The sequence below is a fragment of the Chanos chanos genome, chromosome 1 (genome assembly GCF_902362185.1).
Source record: "Chanos chanos chromosome 1, fChaCha1.1, whole genome shotgun sequence".
NCBI lineage: Eukaryota > Metazoa > Chordata > Actinopteri > Gonorynchiformes > Chanidae > Chanos > Chanos chanos.
This window is the reverse complement of record NC_044495.1, coordinates 22,766,108-22,786,808: the sequence shown is the minus strand read 5'-3', so window position 1 is coordinate 22,786,808 and position 20,701 is coordinate 22,766,108. Positions and strand designations below refer to the sequence as shown.

Below are 20,701 nucleotides of genomic sequence, written 5' to 3'. Positions count from 1 at the left end.
TTATATGTCAGTCCAAATCATTCTGAGGTAAAAGTAAAACAGGGCACAGGAGAGTTTCTGAAGGCTGTACCGGACACCACCAGTCGGAGCTCTTAAACAGAACCATACTTTGTGCTGACTAATACGTACCCAATATGATATATTCAGTTGGAAAACGTGGCCTCTTGCTGTTGCCAGCACAGGATTGACACAGTCATAAGCAATGACCATAACCATCATGTGCTGCTCCTCCAAATGTCTGAGGTGTCACCACACTCCATATTAAACATACAAAGCTTTTATGTTGTTCTCTAGGGTATGTTTGACCATGCATCTCTAAAGGCTTTGGATCAGGGGCAACGACTTATTCAGAAGACAGAGAAATCAGCTTAAGTGAAATGGCGCTGCCACTATGGACACTCTTGGACAGACCTGATGAAAACAGCTGAAGCAACACACTGGTGTGACGTGCTGAAAGGCAGTGGCAATATGATGCAGAGCGTCTGTGTAATTAGATTCTTCTCGTTCAAAAAATCTCTACGAATGTTACTTAAATGTCAAAGACACTTCTGTTACTGGATCTAACTGCCATTTAATGAGTTATAACAAATGAACATGTAAAATTAATAGCTTTTATTCCATGGCTTGTTCTGCTGTGACAGTCAGAACATGACCATTGAAATCAATCTATTAGTAATGAGCAACATGGTCTCTGGATTAGTAACAGACAGAACTGAATTAATGATGATACACTTGGTATAGTGACAGACAGAATGGAGATCACAGCCAAGAGGTTTGGAGGGGAGCTATATATCATGACAGAGGCTACAATGTACAAACCATCTTAACAAAATGAATACTTGTAAATAATTATTTTGAGAGATCGCTTTTGGGAAAGAATGAGCAGAATAAGTGAATGAGTCAGTAGCTGGAGGCCTATTTTCTAACTGTCTCGTTACCTGCTTAAAACCCTTACCAGCGAAAGCTTTTTCTCTCTGCTCTTAAGAGATTTGGAGTGTGAACGACAACAAAGATGATTATAAAATACAATCTTATCTGAGTTTGACACGAATGGGCTAATAATTCCCCAACACATCTTTACAACATCATCTTCAAGAGACTTTATGAACAATACTTATAAAAATTAGTCAAGTAAATATTAAAGTAACAAAGTGGGTTAACATATAACCTATTACCAATGCAGATTAAAAGGAAACATTTAAGAGTAATAATAACATGTATGTAATAGGTCTCTCATGACAGAGACGTCTGACAAATCTGGTCTCATAATGGTGGGATCCAGTTGTCTGTAAAGCAGATATAGAAGACAAAATGTGACAATGCTCTACATGGATATGACTTTGTGTTGTTGATTGGAACTGGACTGAAAAAGCCAAACTAGCAGCTCAGTACTGGTAGGAGCAACGGGAGGAGACATTGCGGCTCAAGGAGGTAAAACTTTCCATGCTAACGCTCTCTGAGCACCCCCTCTGTAAGCAGGAGCACCACTGAGCCAGTCCTGACACACAACAGTGCACTGATGGACTGACTGGGATATCCCACTCATCCTGGACAAATCCCCCAGCTTGTCAAGGGCTTTGCCTGTGACTTGGGTTTCCTCTCTCAGACACACACACAAACAAACACACAAACAGACACACACACCACACACACACACACACACACACACACACACACACAAATGCACACACAGACCTACACCCACACAGCTTTTTCTTTTTATACAGAAATCGCAAAATGTTTGTTGACTACGGCAGAGGCAGAGGGGTCTCATTCACAGTGTTGGATAAATAAAGCAGCTCAGTGACTCAGAGGTGACATCACTGTGAGTGGCCACTCATGCGCTCCTGGGCTTGTCTGTGCGCTCCACCACACTGAGGGATTCCACCTGAGATACCCTCCTGACTGAGTCCTGCACACAGACCTTTTTAAAGCAGAGTGCAGGCAGAAAAACCGGGCTTTATCTTTCTGATTATAATTTTCAGCTGGTGGATGCAAGCCACAGGGAAACTGAGAGCAGGTAACAGCCTTGAGGTTCATAAAGCAGCATAAGAGAAGAAGTCAGTGGCACTTCAACTCTAACTGCACCAGTTTACCAGCACTGAGGAGCACTGCTGACAGATCCTGACACCACTCTAAAGACACTAATAGAGTATCAACAGCCAGGCGTTAGAGGCTGTGTGTAAAAGGATGGAGGGGTCTGAAACAGAGTGCAGAGCTGGGAGAAGGAGTTAACCCCACGCTGTTCAGCTCACTCATTTCAGCTGTCTGACCAAGACAGAAACACATCCACTCCTCAGAACAGAAACACATCCACTCCTCAGAACAGAAACACATCCACTCCTCAGAACAGAAACACATCCACTCCTCAGAACAGAAACACTTCCACTCCTCAGAACAGAAACACATCCACTCCTCAGAACAGAAACACACACGTCACTCTTCACTCATCAAAGAGAATCCGAAATATGCTATAGACGGGTATGAAGAATGCAAGTGTGTGAATGAATGAATGTGTGTGTGTGTGTGTGTGTGTGTGTGTCAGCATATGTAAATACTTTGTAAATCTGTACAATGAGAGCATGTGACATTCCTATGAGATGACACCGACATTATCATACTCTACATCTCATTCTTCACCCTGATGTTCCTCTCTATTTTTTCTCTGTTATTCAGAAAATATTTCCCACCTTCTCAGCAATCACATGAAACAACCATCAAAGTCACTGAAGGACCTTGCACTTTGTGGTTTGCCTGTAACACGCTTTCTGAAACTGCTGGGGCCTTTTGCAGAACAGTGCAGTTAAAACACAGACAAACACAAACACACACACACACACACACACACACACATCTGACAGCTAACGTTACAGCTACTAAAGTTACATCCATAAACTGAAAAAAAAAACAAAACAATTAGACATTTAGTTTCTGTTCAGTCTCCGATTTGAAAGGCTTGTCGTGCTATAAACGTTCTGAATAGTCCTGGGGGGCGAGCAGTTTCCCAGTGTAATGCTACTGTAGATAGGACTGAACAGTGTTTGCCACAGTGGACTGTGATGGCCACAGTGTTTTAATCACCAAAGAGCTGCTGAACAATCAGACTGAGAGGAGACAGGGGAATTGGTTTGTCAAACGGTCTCTGTGCTGCTCAGAGGCAGAAAACAGCTGGATAGGGGCCTGAGGATCTGCAGGGTTTTTAATTACAGCACAGTCTCAGTACACTGGCTCTGGACAGGCCCCCACTGCTCATATTATGATGGAAAACACAACACTGGGAAAAGAAGAAAAAGCATCTGTGGGTTTACTAGCGACAGAAAGATCCAGAGTGTACAAGGCGACAGTGGGTGTGTCACATTACAGAGTAACAGAGTCAGGAAAGCCTTCTGTCCGGCATACTCAACCACAGTACAAAGACGTTTCTGGGAGTCTCTTCCTTAACAGGAAAGGAAATGAATGCAAACTTTGTAAACATTGTTCTACTTTTTTCAGAAACAGTAACAGTAGTTTCAAAAAAGTGTTTCCTCTCATTTACTGTATAAAAACTGTAAAATGCAAAAATGTAAACTGTAAAAACACAGAATACACTGATGGCCATGCCCCACCAGCCGTGTGATAATTTTCTTAATGTTTTATTTTTATTACCATTTTTTCCCTAGTCACATTTGGGTAACACCACGCATGTTTTGAAAACTGTTCCTCTCCTCTGGGAATGTTCTGATACACTATGAACACTGGGCCATAATAGAAATGGTTGGTAAATGCAAATTTTCCCAGAAAAAGACAGTATAAAATTAGTGATCCTCGAGGACTGTTACCTCACTGCCAGTGGAAAGAGAGGGAGAGAGAGGCAGACAGAAAGAGAAAGAGACTGAAGACTTAAGTTTTCTCTCTCAGTGCCAAAATAATAAAGAACATTGGTATTACCACCATACCCAGACAGACGAATCCAGCAATAGGGATGTTACTGGTTATACCAGTCGCAGTGCATGAAAGGAAAATTATGTTCCTCTGTACCAACACAGGCCATCACATCAACTGGCTCCTGCTACTAAAAATAAAAAGATCTTTTGTTTTGGAGAGTGACCAGTAAGCTAGCCTTAATATTACCCAAAAATATGTAAAAACATACATCTTTAAATGCGAAAACATATGTTTTTCCTGTACTGCAAAGAGAAAAAGGTGGCAGCAAGAATGAGGTGAGTGAATGCAACTATTTGTTACTTAATTACCAACAAACAAATAAACAATGAACAAAAAAACTTTCTCTCAGGTACCAAGACACTCATCTCATTATCCTAATGCTTCAGTAAAACACTGTGAGCAAACAGTTAAGAGTCAATAAAGCAGACTGAAACCTGGAAGAGAATGAGAGAGTGAGAGTGAAAGACAGAGAGGATGAAGAGCAGACAGAGAAGAGAAGACACAAGTGATGACGGAGAGCAACGACTGAGGAGCGTTTTTCTGGGCTGTCACTTCTGAAATGACAGAGCTGGCAGTGGCTAATTAGTATAAATGGCTTTTAAAGCGGCACCATGGAGAGGCACTGTTGCGACCCCCTCCAGGGTCATGATGTGTCACCAGCCATGGCAGAGAGTCACTGGTCCCAGCAGGATCCCAGCCAGTCTAGCTCGGCAGGCAAACCACAGTTCCCTTGGCAACTGCCAACCAATGAAACTGCCGCTTTCTTGACTGACTTTTGCTCTCTTTCTGACCTCCCACCCCCTTAACAGGTCTAAAAAATGAAAGAGGGAAGAAGAAGGGAGCAGCCCTCTGATGACTGTCAACAATCTGTAGCATCTATGGTATTGAAAAAACCTACAAGTGAACTGTTGGACTTCTCAAGCTCACACACACACACACACACACACACTCCTACTCATACAAAGAAACAAACCAACATTGCTCTCCACAACAAGATTACACTGGTATTAATTCAATGAGTACATCAAGTCTGCTGCTCTGATTGGTCCACGTGGCTATGGATGGATCAGGACTGGTTACTTCTGAAAGCGTTACCTTGGTGACACACTTAGACTCTGATGGCCCCCAGGGACCTTACCTACCCATCATCACACTGAGACAGAGAAATAAAATGAGTTTCTTATGCGGGAGAACAGCATGGCCAGTACGTTCTTACAGGCAGTCATTAATTAGTCACACAAAAGTATGGATCCTCTAGAAAAACAAACGATCCTAATTTTGTCCTGATGGTTTGAGAATCGGGGTAACCCAGAGAAGAGAGTGTAATGGGGGAGAGGAGAGGAGAGGAGAGGATAGGAGAGGAGAGAGTGGATAAATGCAGAAGAAAGGAGAGCGTGAGACGGAAAATGAGTGGTGTCAATGCAGGAGGCTTCAGGGTGCAATAAACTAACAGAGAAAATGAAAAGAAAGGAACAGAAACAAGGAGAGAAGTGAAAATATCAAAAACAAATGAAAAGACTGAGAGTAGGTGAAGGACAACAACAAAATACCCCATCCCTTTCTTGCTCTCAGCTTTTCTTTCTCTCTCTCACGGTAATAGGCTGGGCTGTCCTCGGACTGTGGTGAGATCCCAGACGGTCCTGTTTGGCTCTGGCTTTTCCTGTAGTGTGACCTGGATAATGTCTCCGTGGAGAATAGAGCATCTCACTGAACTAGATTCAGCCACCATACAGAAATACAGCACCTCTTAGTGCTCTCAGTACAAAGCATGCAAGGATAAAAAATGAATAATTTAATGCAGTTTCATTGCTCAGTCCAGAAGAGAAACCTGTCGCATTTAAGACTGAAACTGGCCCTTATACAGAGATAAATGACATCCATATAGTCTACAGCATTTATATATAACAGCATTTTCATGGAGGACAGTTTAATTGGCCCAACAGGCTGGTGTGTGATTCAGGCAAGGAGCATTCTCAGATATTTATCAACAGGTCAGTGGGTTGGGTGCTACAGGTACAGACTGGCTGGATACACACACACACACACACACACACACACACACACACACACACACACATACATAAGGAGAGCATCAGCATCAGCAGCTCTGTGCTTTTCTCAGAGAGACCTGCCCTAATTTTTTCTGACAAGAGGCTGTGAGAGCAAAGAGACAAGCTCTGGCGCCTGTGCGCACGCGCTCATGTTCACACACACACACACGCACACACACACACACACACAATATGGTTAGAACAGAATACATTCTAAATGGCAAGAACAAAGCCATATACAATAGGAGCAACACAAATATGATGAAACTCCTCACTGCAAAAGAGTCCTCAGTCACAGACACAAAAAAATTCACACAATTCCAGGAAAATGAATTATTTACTACATTGGTGAAGGATTGATTTAAACTCTGTACATTCAGAGAAAGGGAGGATGACTGATAGCTTGCTGGAAGCTATCGTAATTACATCCATTACAATATTCTGTGAATGTGCTGCGGAAGACTCTGTACACTGCACGCCAATCAAACTTTTGACATCACTTCAGCTGTTAGTGGAACCATTTAAAATAATCTAAATAATGCCTCTGAACGCTACACACAATGTTACTGTCATAATTCATACAAGATTCACATGAGAGAGTTATGGCTGGTCTCACAGACGTCTCACTCAACAGCTGATTATTCATTTTTATGTTGGCAAAACAAATACACCTGTGAACTGTCTAATCTTAACAAATAAAAATGAGTGTAAATGAGCTTGGATGGTGTTGTATTACGTGAACCAAAAGGAGCCTGTGTGTGACCTTTCATTAGTATGATCCACATCTGAACTCTCTTTAGAGCTTAATTATCTTTATTTATAAAGCAGTATCACTTACTCTTTATTATTTACACCATCATTTCTATGAACAATGGCTATGAAAACATTTACTGTAACATCTGGCCTTTTGATAAATGAGGCCCAAAGAGTCTTTAGTCAAACTGATGACATTGTTCTGCTGCATTTGCTTACAGTGAAACAAAATAATGGGTTAGAGTGCTGGGGCTCCAAAAGACCTCCATAAAACACAGAATATAATGAGAATGACAAGCTGACAGCCAAATTAGCTTTCAGTTACATCTGTTCTTATAAAACACACACACAAACACGTGCGTGCACGCACACACACTCACACACACACACACACACACACACACACACACAAACACACACACACACACACACACACACACACACACACACTATGTGGGAGAGGAGTGAAAATAGAGAGAGGAGCCTGAAAAAAAAGCAGAGAAGACACACCCTCCTCCCTGTGCCAGTGCCAATCACAAAGTGTGTGAGACAGCAGCAGTACAAACCCTGAGGAGGAGGACAAATTGAAGACAGGAGATTCCGTGGCTTGCGGAGACTGTGGGCATGCCCAATGGAATACTAACTAGGAGAGGTATGTGACCTGAGTGGGGATGACTTCATCAGGCCAATGAAACTCAAAGCCCCTCTCTCTTTTGCCAGTCCTTCATTACTCAACCCAAGGAGAAGCACAAGCAGACTGGTACCAGCCTTGTTAGAGAATGCTCATATCGGATCACTGCAGTGTTTCACAACAACACTATCATATCATCCTGACCACAGTCTGTGAATATACACATCAAACACACACACACACACACACACACACACATGCCCCCACAATAGCCCCATGTTTAAGGGGAGAGATAAACAGACGTAGACATTTGCCTTTAAAGCATCCTGTCAGTGTGAATCTCTTAACTCTGACACTGACTGACAGTGATGGATACATGTCCCGCCTCCCGACTTCCTGCACCTCACCCTCAAGTAATAATACAGACAGGGAGAAATAGCGGAGTTCCCTTCACGGTGGGGTAAACTACTACTTATCATGCTGAAAGCAAATCATCAGTCCCAAACCATAAGGCCACTACAAGTGACAAACTGCTCTGATCAAAGCGCTTTACACTACACATCAAGCATTTGAAAAAAAGGGAAAGTATAAGGAAACTAGTAAAAGACGAAATGATCAAATTCTAATAATTCGAATCCCTCCCAGTTATGAGTGACAGTTGATCCTGGCTAAAAGTAACTAGGCTGAAAAATACTTGCAAAGAGAAGAGCTGAAGTTAATTTAAGTGGAACCCATTCCTCTGAGAGACAGAAGAAAATCAATACTTCAATCTGTTATTGAAAGAGGGAGTGCAGGGTTGGCGAGCGATGGCAAAAGCTCTTTGTACTAAGTGCTGCTGACGAGGGGCTGGCAGTGGGAAAGTAATTATCATTACTGGTGTTCTCTGAGACTATTGGGGCTTTGCTGGCATTTGCTGAGAGCTGGCTCTCGCAACATCTCTCTCTCTCTTCTGGAGATGTAGACTATGCGTTTAACTCCAGGAATCAGTCTAAAAAAAACCCCGACATGAACCACAGTCACTAGTGTTCGTTCAAAGGTCAACAGACAACAGCGTTATCTGGGAGAGGGGATCCATACAGCATGTACAATTCTCCTCCCAGCTCTTCACTCAGGCTTGTAATTTCACGTCCAATCTTATTGTGTTATTGTGATGATACTGTTTCACAGTAGTATTATATCTGTAATCAGGCATTGTAAACCGCACCAACAATTAAACCAACTGCAAAACAAAGCAATCCATAGCATTTGTTAAAAAGGATTCTACACGCGGATTTTTTCAGTACTTGCAAACATAATGGTCTCCGCAAATTCATTATACTGGAACACAAGCATGCTTACATCTAAAGGCACATGTGATATGGTGTGTTTCGACCAACTGGGAACACATACGCGCAGCATTTCAGAGATGTTCTTGTGAGAATTCCTGGTCAGAACAAGATACCTGACTCTAGAGAGATACATAGGGATATCTGACACTTCAAAAACTTGTTTATCTGATAAGTGTAATGTATCCAAGAAATCAGCAATGTAAGTCTGGAATACAACCAATGCATTCTTATCATGCTATGCTCTCAACTTGGGAAAATGTGGTTAATGTATGTGAAATCGACAACAGGACCTTTATAAAAAAAAGAAATATAGTTCTGACTGAGACTGGGAGTCTATAGACTTGGATGGGTGTGAAAACAACTACATCATTCATGTACATAGAGCTTGACAGCCACAGGCTATCACAGATGGAAAATGTGCGAGTGACATTAAAAGAACAAAGAAAGAGGCCCTGAACAGTGTGTTGTTCAGACAGGGCTAAATGGCTGTGTTATTCATTTGAAGCAGGCAAGAGTTTGCTTTCCGCTGTGACTGTGACATCGCTAAGAAGATGATGAGTTTATTCTTGCAGCCATGTAGAAAACGACCTCCTGAGACTCAGTGCATCACCGAGTTGATCGATGGCTCTTTCCTCTGGGTGCTGTGCTTTATGAGGTCTCCCATCCTCCTGACAAAAGCGTAAACCAGATTACAGCACCACAACCAGACATGTGTGCTACTAGGCCTAGAACATCAGGATGTTGCTTTCAAGCGACGAAGCTTTCGACTAAGTGAGATTCTACCTCTGCCCTTCAAAAACCTCCCATTTCTTCACCACTGAGACAGATTTGCATTGACTGCATACTGACATTCTTTTTTGGTGCTCTCTGCTTGTTCTCTCCAATTGTGATGTATCATCTTCAGGAGGCGTATTGAGCCAGATCACAGCAGGCTGCTCTGAGTGCCCGATACACTCAGACACACTTGTCATTTTATCTATAACTGCCATTATGGGATCTTTATGGGCCTAAAGTTCAAAACAGCTCCTTTCTGTGACAGAGCATGGCGCCAAAAATAATACTTTTAGGACCAGACAAAAGCAGCTCCATCCACCATCTAGTCCTGTTATGCCAAGGTGAACAGGACAGCATTTAAAACACACATATGTTGTTAATTTGATAAAGAGATCAACGCCAAATCAACAACTGATCTCCTCCTTGTAAGAATACATCACCTATTTTCATGCTCTACATAATTCAGAACCTACTTACAAACCTATGATGCAATCATCATCTCGTTCTCACATTAACTGTGAGTACAAGCTCTTGGGATATGAGAATGAACCATCATGGACACAAGAAGCACACCCTGTTTTATGAGTGAAAACAGGCCATATGAGCTCAAATGATAACTGGTTCTAGTAACATTCTCCAAAAGTTCATTTTACAAGCTTGAACTCATGTCTCTAAACTCAGGAATCTGTTCACTTTTCAATTGTTCTTCACTCTGCCTTCACAAGACAGACTTCCTACAGTTTCGTGCTCAAAAAATGCTGTTTAAAAGTGTTGAGCTTGTCTCGTGATAAAGTTAACGATACTGTTGTTGTTGCTCCTCTTTAAGATGTTCTCTTCTCAGAGAATTGATCAGATGTGAAATAAATCTTCAAGAGTATCAAAGGCATTGATGAACTTCTTGTTTTACCCCGCAATGCATCCTGAGTTATATGAGGTTGCTGCTCAGCGTCTGTTCAGTCCCTGTATTTCTAACTGATCTCTGGCCTCTGAGCTGCTGCAGGAGATGTGCACATCAGAGCCAAGCCAATGCCATAACATGTCATCCAGAGCAGTATTCATCTCCCATCAGGCCTCAGGAGTGCACAATGAGTCACATAGCAACAAGAATTAACTGCTTCACCAAGCCCTTTAAGCTCAGAGTGTTTGAACAGGCCAATCAGGCGCAGCGTTTCATCAGGTTATCATCCTGGAGTTCAGATTAGACAACAATGTCCAGAGAATCAGGTCCAGGCATTTCTTTGAGTTGCCTTTTCACACGTGTAGCACACAACAGTCAGACGCATTCTCACCTACTGAAAATACTCCGTTTAGTTTAGGCGAAGGGTGGCATCTGAGTAGAGCGTGCAGGAGGCTGGACATGACGCAAAAAGTACGCTGTGCATATCGCAGTGTTCTGTTTACAGCACATCAAAGACGGCAGACGAGGCTACCAACTCATCCGTAATGATGACTGTTTTTGCACTGATATCAACACTACATGTATTTGGACATATCCTCCATATCAATGAAAGAGTGGAAAGCAATGTACAGGCAAGCAGAAAAGAGTATGAAGCAGCTACACTCTGTGCAAGAAGATCCCATTGTACTCTTCCGGTTTCGCGCTAGTCACATGATAGGAATGTCATCAACACGCCCACTCGCTCGCTGTGAATTCTCAAGACAATGATCTGCTCTATTTATGCAAGGACTCCATCAGACATTGCACAGACCTTGTACTAGGGAGCTGGCAGGGTAAAGTCCAGTTAATGTCCGATCCAGCTGATTCGGACATTTGCGTTCTCACATACAGCTCCTCCGGGTAATGTCTAGATAAGTTCAGGGTTGCAGTGCATGTCTGAAACAGGTAATTGTTTGCTGTTGAGAGAAAATAAACACATCTGATTTGATCAGTTTAAAAACATGGACTTTTGCCTGCTAAGAACTGATCCCATGTATGCAATCGCCCATGTACACTGACTGAATGTGAGGGTAAGCTCCACTGGCCGTCATATGACTTCTCTGCTCCATGATCTTAACACTAGCATACTGTTACGACATTTTCCATTTCTTTTCTGTTGCCTCACCCTTATGCTCAGCAGCCAAGTTAAGCAAGACATTTCACTTCATTAAAAACATTAGTCCTGACCAGTAAATAAGAGCATTCTTTTAAACTAAGAGAACATGTGTTCTTTCATAAGGTTTAAAAAGGAAAGCCAAAAGACAGCAGTGAATAAATGGCAAGTTTACACATCCATGCTCGTCACCAGATTCTGCTTTGACTACAGCTTTTTTCAAATATTTGAATAGCATATTTCTGTTTTTAGTATATTTTTATTGGGCTTGCAGTGTCCATCTAAAATAAAGAGGCTCATTCACATTTGGAGGATTTGCCCATGACCAGCATCTAACAAATCGTTACTTTGTCCAACTCAAATGCTCAAACACAGTGGGGAAATTTCCAGAAATACAGACAGCAAACACTATAGTTATGAAAGTTTCAGCTACAGATTAGTTTAGTTTGACTGGGGCAAATCAATCATCAAAGGAAAATAAATCTTCCTTTGGAAACTATGCAAATTATACACCCACACAAAAAACTGAACACCTGCATGTGGATGGTGCTCCAATCACTCGAAGACAGAAAATCTAAGCTGCTGTCAGCCAAAGTGAACTGGTCACACCCAATCAGATGCCCGGATATCCTCAGCTTCTCTCTGTCAGGATAACTTGACATCACACAGAATTCTCTCCATAGAACAGAAGAAGGACCCAGGAGACAAAGGGCTCAGCTGGGCCTCACTCTGTGCCCATACTTTTCTACTCAAACGTGAAAAAAGAAGGCCTAGTGAAGGAACACCTGAGCACTCACTTATTAAGTATGTCTCTGGATAAGCATGGTGGGAACCAGCTACATATAATGAATGAATGAAGCCTAGTGGCTCAGTTCACAAAACGGATCACACGTACAAGATGTTTCAGGTGAGACAGTGAAGAGATGCAGTTATGCAGCCACCCTAACAACTATACTAATATCTCTGAGTAAACTGAAAGTAAATGAGCCAAACTGAAACTGTCAGAAAAGATTCCTTTCTGTGCCTTTCCTGAGAGTAAATATATAGGCAATTTAACTGTGGAGTCATTTACCAACACTATAACTGCAAACAATAAATAACATGAGAAAAACAACTTCACCATAAACTTAAAAAAAAAAAAAGCCTTGTTGAGTCAAAGTTTCTTTCTGATAGTTTCAGGTTTTTCTGAGCCAGTTATCACTCTATATGTATTTACTGGATACCTCAGTTCTGTGGATTCTGTAGATCTGCTTTGCGAAAACAGGGGTACACATACAAAACTAAGCTGAGTTTAACTGTTTGTAAATGTGACAACAAACTAAATAATGTTTGCATATAACCTCAGGATCTGGTCTTAAAACATTACTCAAGAGCATCAGTTCACAACTAAAGCACATATAATTACATAAGTCAATTAAGTCATTATTTTTCATGTCACATGTAAATGTGGATGTGCAGCACAAACAGTTTCTCTGCTAAGCTGTGGAGTGAGTGGTACTGCTGAGGCTTGATAAGGTTGAACGGGGCACAGTGCCAGACAGAGAGGCGTTCCCAGGCTCAAACTCTCTGGCACTTTGCTGTCCCTGTAAACACTTCTGCTTTCCCACCCACACACTGCTCAGGGGGCTCGTCAGAGGGAAGGGCTAAAGCAAACTGATGAATTTTTAAACCCCAAGGTCTAAGGGTGCAAAGAGAGAAACAAAAATAAATTAATAAATAAAATTACAGTTTTCTAGCCTAAAAATGGAGCTATAAATTATTTATGACTACTCTGGAAAAAAAAAAAAACACTTTTGTGTGATCACTGGGCCTTGACCACAGAAGGCAAGTGGCAAATTCAGCAACATCCTCCAGGGTGTAATACCAGGATTTCATTAAAGAGAAAAGAAAATGTATCCTTTCAGGAATGATTCAAAGCTGATAAAACATCACTGAAGACTTTTCCATAACAATAACAGACAACAGAATTCAGATCTAGCAAGGCTTAGTGTTTAGAAGATTTTATTATCACTGACTCTCTGCGTGAAACAGTAGTAATCATATCTTATCATAGCAGTCACTCAAATCACTCAGATTAGAGTCCAAACAGAGGTTTTCACTCTGTACAAATAGTGAACACAAACCTTTTAAAAGGTGCCAGACTCACCTGTTTAAAGCTTTAGATATCTACACATGATATGAACTCAGTCTGCAGGGTTGCATCAACAAACTGTGTTGTATCCACTGCCCAGTCATACATTGATAAAGCAACAGGAATGGATAAACACGGCCTAACTGAAACTGAATACACAGTTCTGATTTTAACACTGAAATACACTGAGGTACTACCATAAATGTCAAGCTTATACAGGGATTAAAATGAGTTTCAAACAGCATATATATTATTTGAGTTAAACAAATACCAGTACTACAGCATTATTTTGTGAAAACCATAAATTATTTTGTTACATTGAGTAGCAAACGTCAGAGGATTATTATTACTTTTTTTGTCAAGCTGAGTTTATGAATTCTGTGTCACTGAATGGCACTGTCAATAATTCAGAGCAATGATGGTTTAGAATTTTTTAATAAACTGACAATGCACCACAGTTAGGCCAGTGATCTAGCTTAAAGTTACCAAACTTACCAAATAAACAAAACTGATTAAATTTTCACACCATACGGTGTGATAAATGCAAATGCAAAAACTAGCATAACTGTACTCAAGATTACTCGAGGACAGTGGTTCAACTAAAGAGTTATTTAACACAAATGCACTCCTGCCAAATTTGATCTACTATCACCTAAATATTCGATGTCAAATACAGTATATAAACTAAACTATTCGTGTCTTTTTGATGTGTTTGTTTCAACACTTCTACAAACCATTCCTCTGAAACTCTGACTAGAGACTTTTAAAATCTACATGCTCCAAAGGACTCCAGTCTTATTTGCACAATGTATCTTGTGAATATCTGCGAGAAAAACACTCCAGCACATTCCATTAAACGGGGTCAAGACGGGGTCTGTGCTCCTCGCTTAGAGCGAAGCAGTAGCCTACAAAGTTACAGCTGATAGTAACCTATGAATCAGTTCTTTCAACAAGGCATTCTTGCAACAACAAGGATGGAAATGCAGAGCATTTTGAGATGAGGAAACCTCTCAGTGTTATAAACGGAGCGTAGTGATCTATCACCAGTGTTGCGCGATAGTATCGGCACACACTCTCACCTGTATCAATTCGTACTGTTACTATACGGGCTCAGTGGGGCTATCACTTCCAGCGCTTAGTATTATTGAAATAGACGCGGACAGCAACCCAATAGCAGCGAAGTGTACCCTCAGTACACTCCGCAGGACAGCGTGTGCTGTCCTGTCTACCACTCAAGATACAGACCTCTGAACTGTACTCCCGATAGGCAACGGACCCACGAGCTGCTTTTGACGATTACAAGGGACTCGGAGTTTAAAAGAGAAAACCAACACTAACTTCTGTTCATCAACACAATCAGTTTATTCCGGACAACGAACACACCATATCCAGAGTTAAAAAAATCTCGATTAAGCATGTTTGCTATGGTTTATGTTAAAATATATCCTCATTAACAGCGACAAAAATACTGTCCATAAAACAATAGTAAATATGGTGCCAGCTAGTTTAATATATCTCTCACTGAAGAGGTTTCTCTAAGCTTTTAAAGAAAGCCAAAACTTTCAACTCTTTCTCCATTCCGAGAAAAAAAAGAACTCTTAGGACTCAAAAGGGAAAATACCAACCTAAAATGAAACTGCCCAACGTGAGTTTTGAAGTTGCGGTCGAATTGCCTAAGAGCTAGTTTACATTTATGAAGGAACATAACCCAACTGAAAATAGAGGTTACTACACTTGGCAGTTGACAAAAAACATTTTTTCTTACCAACAAATTTTAGATAAGCTATCAAAAAATGTTTCGGTTTACGACGGCTAAGGTAGACCTGAGGCAACTAGGACTACGTTGTGTTACAGGACTTAATATCAATCTGGCATGTTTTGCATCACAGTCTTGTGAATATGTGACATTTCTTGTCATTAAAAGACTCGATCAAACCGCTGTCTTACCTGCCTGACACTGTGATTTCAACTCTCGTGGCAGGGATAGCAGCGTTAAGGGGGTCGAAATCTCCTATCGTCGCCATGTTCAGGAAGCTGGTGTTCATCGTGAAAAATGTTTTTGTCCAACCCCTTTAGAAGCAACAACCAAAGGAACTACTCCACCTTCGCGAATAAATGCATGAGCGATGTGAAAAACTGCTCCGAGGCTACTAAGAGAGAGGTGATGTCACTCCATAACAGAGCCAGCGTCACCTTTGCTCGCGCTGGAGAGTGTGCTGCATGGACGAAGGAATCATGCCACACTTGGTAAATTCATCGCTACAGATTCATAAGAGACTTGAGAGCACCCGAGCGAAGCTAAGAGTCCAAACAAGATTAACGCTGTCTTTGCCGCAACAGACCCAGTAACAACAAAAATCATCTCAACTCCTTTACAACCAGTCGAACAACAACAGCAAAGATTCTGATCGTTACTGAGACGTATCAGGGACATCTTTTGTATACCAGCATTCATGTAGCAAAAATAATCAAATCATAATCGTATTCTAATTAAACAGAAGTCTTATATTAAACATAATAGTTCCACATCATAGTTGTTATGCTTATTAAAGTGACTTTTCAGTAACAAAATATCTTCAGTGTATTTCATTGACAAATGGGATGTGTCTTTCAAGTTTCCCTGCAATAAGGGGAGATGACTGATGTGGAAGGTGCAACAGGCATTGTATCTTATGCTGTTTTATTACCATATAATTATTATAGTAACACTTCAGTAAACATATAAACTGAGAGCATTAGGCTCTGCAGGAGTATTTATTTTTATGGACACACTCTAGAACACCTTCACACACGTAGAACACCTAGATAAATTATGAGCATATGAAAATGATTAGTTAAAAAAGAAATACTTCCATCATACTTCTGAACAAATCTTTCAAATGTTTATGATTCGTTCTTAAAACTTAAAACACCCACGAAACAGATGTCACACCACAACATAATGCTTCTATGTGTTGACGCACACTGCTGGCTACAGCATGTTTACATAATACATGTATTTTTAGCTGGAAAATATCTGATGTATTAGCCACAAGTAAACCTAATTAAGCCAAGTTTCTGCTTACTGGCACGCCAGATATAGCACTTGTACAAGTGTAGCAATTAAAAAATACACACACACACACACACACACACACACACAATTCTTAAAAATCATTCCTGTCACCTGCAAAAATCCAGTTCATTGCTACATTCTGCAATGTACCAGTTTAATTAATATCCCAGGCAACATAAACTCCCATGATTTGAATCCATTTTATCCCTGTAAGACTTTTTTTGAGCCCATTCTTCAATAGAATTACAAATGTCATGGATCTCCCTGTTGGGTGCATAATTTTCTGCAGAGAATCATCACCACAAATAGCACTTCATGACAGTTGTAATTACATGAAAATGTTCACTGAGGAATTTCTGAGGCCAGTGAGATGCAAAGATCTCTTTGATTTGCCTATCCCTGTCTATGTGTCTTTCAGTATTCATGAAGGTAAACAAAACATTGTATGGTATATATGGAAAATGCTACAACTGAGTAAAAAGAAAAAACAACAGCTGCTAGATGGCAAGTGTTTGTTAATAAGCACTGCAGGTTTACCACCAGATGGCAGTTATTGTATGTAATAACATAGTGGAGCAGTACAGCAACCAAACACACTAAACACAGATATGGAGAGTGTAAACAAAGAAATTACAGGTAAATGTCAAAATAAAGGAAAAACACCAATGTAAAGGTCTTAACAGGATGTTGGGACAGTGCTACTGTACTGGTGCTGTCATTTGGTGTTTTGTTAAGGCTGGTGGAAAGCATCATCTTGGGAGCTGCTGAGATAACAGGCCATTTCATCTTCATTAAACCATTCAGGGTCCACAGTCATCCTGTAAGAGGCCACTTCCATCAGGGGAAAAATGCCTCAACACTTCACCAGAGAATGAAGGTGATCATTCGGAATGGCTTTGTATTTACTGTTGTTTACCATGACCTCCAAGGGACTGAATGAACCTAAACCATGCCAGAAAAATGCACTCCACACCATAAAAGAGCCTCCAGAATGCTTCAGCATGGGATACATACATTCTGCTCTGTAGAGTTTTTTTTCTGGTATGTGCTACAGATGTACTCTTTTGCTTGTTGAGAGCAGGGTGAAGATGACTCTGTAGATCACTTTCTGTGTTTTTTTGCACTTCACTCACAAACATGCATCATTAGATGTACTAATAGCTTTAGGAACTGCAACCCAGCCTTGGAAGACTTCTGCAAGCTGAGTAGCCTTCATACACATGCAATACCTTATGTAACGTACAACAAGTTAAGAGAGATATACCATTTATACTTATGTGCTTTGTCCATTCAAAAAACCCTTATTTCAATATGTGTAATTATTTGCGATAGCACTGCTTAGGAAATAATCCGTGCACTAGGGAAGGACATGCCTAACAAAAGTAAGAAATCTGTATTTATTCCCAAGCAGATAAACAGTCCATTAAAATATTTTTTATTACATGCTTGGAACAAAGTAATTTGTCTGTAATTACTGAAAGGGATAAGGCAGCAGAAGATGGGTTTTGGTGCTGTAATGGCAGCCACAGCTTGGCGCACTGAAAATCATACAGTCCATTCCAGACATCTGACATGATATGGTAACTATTTTAGGAGGAGTTACATACACACACACACACACACACACACACGCACACACACATATAAACACACAAACTCGAACACTTGACTACTGTTCTGTCACGTCCCTTCCTGCCTACAGAGATCACACCGGGGGGGAAATGAATTCCAGAAGGCAGAGATCAGATCAGCCATGTCAAACAGTAACCCCCTGCAGTGAGGGGAGAAGGAGAGAGAGAGAGAAAGAGAGAGAGGGAGGAAGTGCAAGAGGTGGACCTTCACATCAACTGCAGAGTAACTGCCCAGCACCTGCCTCCACTCAGTCTCATCTAAATTTAGAGCAAAGGAATTCACTGCAGCCACCAAGAGACAAAGAACAGCTCAGTCAGTCAGCACTTGATATTGACCCTCTCCCCATGAGCCTCTCTCCCCTTTTCAATCCAATCCTGAACTTCTCTCTCTTTCTTTGTCCCTCATTCATGCAACACTCAAAGGAGAGATTAAGGAAAAGGTGGAAAATTCAATTCTGACCAAAGAGTTAAGAGCAATGCTCACTCTAAGCACACACTCTCAGAAAACCTACCATACTACAGACACACACCCACGGGGTAAAAACAGCCAGAGGGAGACATACCACAAACAATTTCTCTGTTGATAACAACGTCTCAGTATCAAATCAAAAGATTTCTTTCCAGTAAGACATCCTGATTGATTTAGAGGCAATACACTCATTCTTCTTGACATTTCCTCATCAGCGTCTTAGGTATCCATTTGAGTTTGAGAGGTTTTATTTTACATTACCATGTCTATGCCAATACCAAAAACAGTAAACTTGGATCCCAGAGGATCTTGTTTTTGGGTCAGTCTGAGCATTGATTTAATGTGTAATCAGATCGCTGCTGCATGGTGTGTTGTACTGTCACGGCACGTCAAATGAAATCTGAGAGACATCCACATGCCTTTGGAGACCACGGAGGAACATGCTGACAGAGCACAAGGGTACACTGTCTTAAAAATGACTGTGTGTTTCTTTGGATGGTTTGTGTCGCTCCATGTAAAAAGAAGTTAAGGTTGATGAAAGTTGCTATAAATGCTGAGATATGGTTATGGTTACTATGCTCCTGATCTTTCTTTTTTTCATTTCAGGTTAGCTAAACTGAAATGAAATAAAACAGAAGAGGGTGCAAACTGCAAACATAATTACTGATTCTACAAATACCACATAAATGTTATCTGGAGACAAAATGCACATCAGTGCAAGAGGAGAGAGGGGGCTGAGCCTTTGACTTCTCAGATTGCCTTAATTCCTTAGTGAATCACACTCTGTATGGTAGGAGAAAGTCAATCGGAATGCTTAAAAAATGAGCTCCCATCAAAATGTGCTTGCGTTTCATGTACCGATTGTTTAGGATGAAACAACAAACTGTGACAAATGTGATTTTATACTCCAGGCAGTTCTTGCAGAAATCCCCTGTGTATATCTTTGAACTTAAAAGGTTCCAGTGACCCTGCAAAGGAGTGTTTTAATGTACACACATACTGCAAACGGGATCCGTTTCTGATTATTGTCCTTTTATATGCCTCTCTTACTGTAGAACCTGAAAAAAAAACACAGCACATTTGGGATTAAATGTAGTTAACAGATTTTATGATTCCTAATACTTATGAGACATAAAAATGTCACTAACACATTGGGTCCCATGCAAGAACTACAAGTAGGAACAAATTCTTTCTTAAATTGCTTGTAAAGGACTTTGATTTTGACTTATGGATTGCATCTGTTTCATTGTTTTGAGAGAATATGGGGTCTAAATAAATAAACTGCAGTTCATAATACATGATCATGCTAAGACTACCATGTTCGACTGTGGTATTTGACTGTTTTACTCTGTACTTCAAACTAAGTATAATTCTAAATTATTAACATTAGAATATAGTTTACATTAACTTGGATATCATGGCTACCGTTGATAACTTTATATCAAACCATTTCTTTATTTCAGTGACATACTGACCCCAAGTGAAACTACTTTTACAGCACTGGTAATTTTTTTTACCCCACTCCTTGGTTCCAACATGTTATTTAATTCCACTATTGATGCTATTAAACTGCTGTGTTTTCATTTACTGATCTCTGAAAGCAGGACTTAAAACTAAAGTTCTTCTTTCCAACTGGGTGCCATTTTTTAAATGACATTCAGGGACAATTTGGTGGGACATTTAATGCTCTCTCTCTCTCTCCATACATATATACCTGCCTATATATACATACACATACACACACATATACACATTTTTTTAAATTTATGAGCATTTGCTCGTAATTTGATGTGGCAAAGTCATGAGCCCACCTTATGAAAAAGTTAAGAAATAAAATTAAAAACATTAAAATGTTCTTGCATGAGATCCATTGTATTCAGAAATGTGGCTCTGCACTGCCCCC

At 40.6% G+C, this 20,701-nt stretch overlaps 1 protein-coding gene across 3 annotated transcripts in view; it reads right to left on the bottom strand.

The window, feature by feature from the left end:
- The window catches only part of LOC115826918 (copine-8), a 64,860-nt gene extending 49,172 nt beyond the window's left edge, over nucleotides 1-15,688 (bottom strand). For 2 of the 3 annotated variants that reach the window (XM_030790869.1, XM_030790877.1), the window contains exon 1: nucleotides 15,591-15,688. In XM_030790869.1, coding sequence (XP_030646729.1) covers nucleotides 15,591-15,688 — 98 coding nt within the window. The remainder of the gene's footprint in view (nucleotides 1-15,590) is intronic. The other variant, XM_030790884.1, reaches the window with a different exon arrangement.
- Between the last annotated feature and the right edge of the window lie 5,013 nt (nucleotides 15,689-20,701).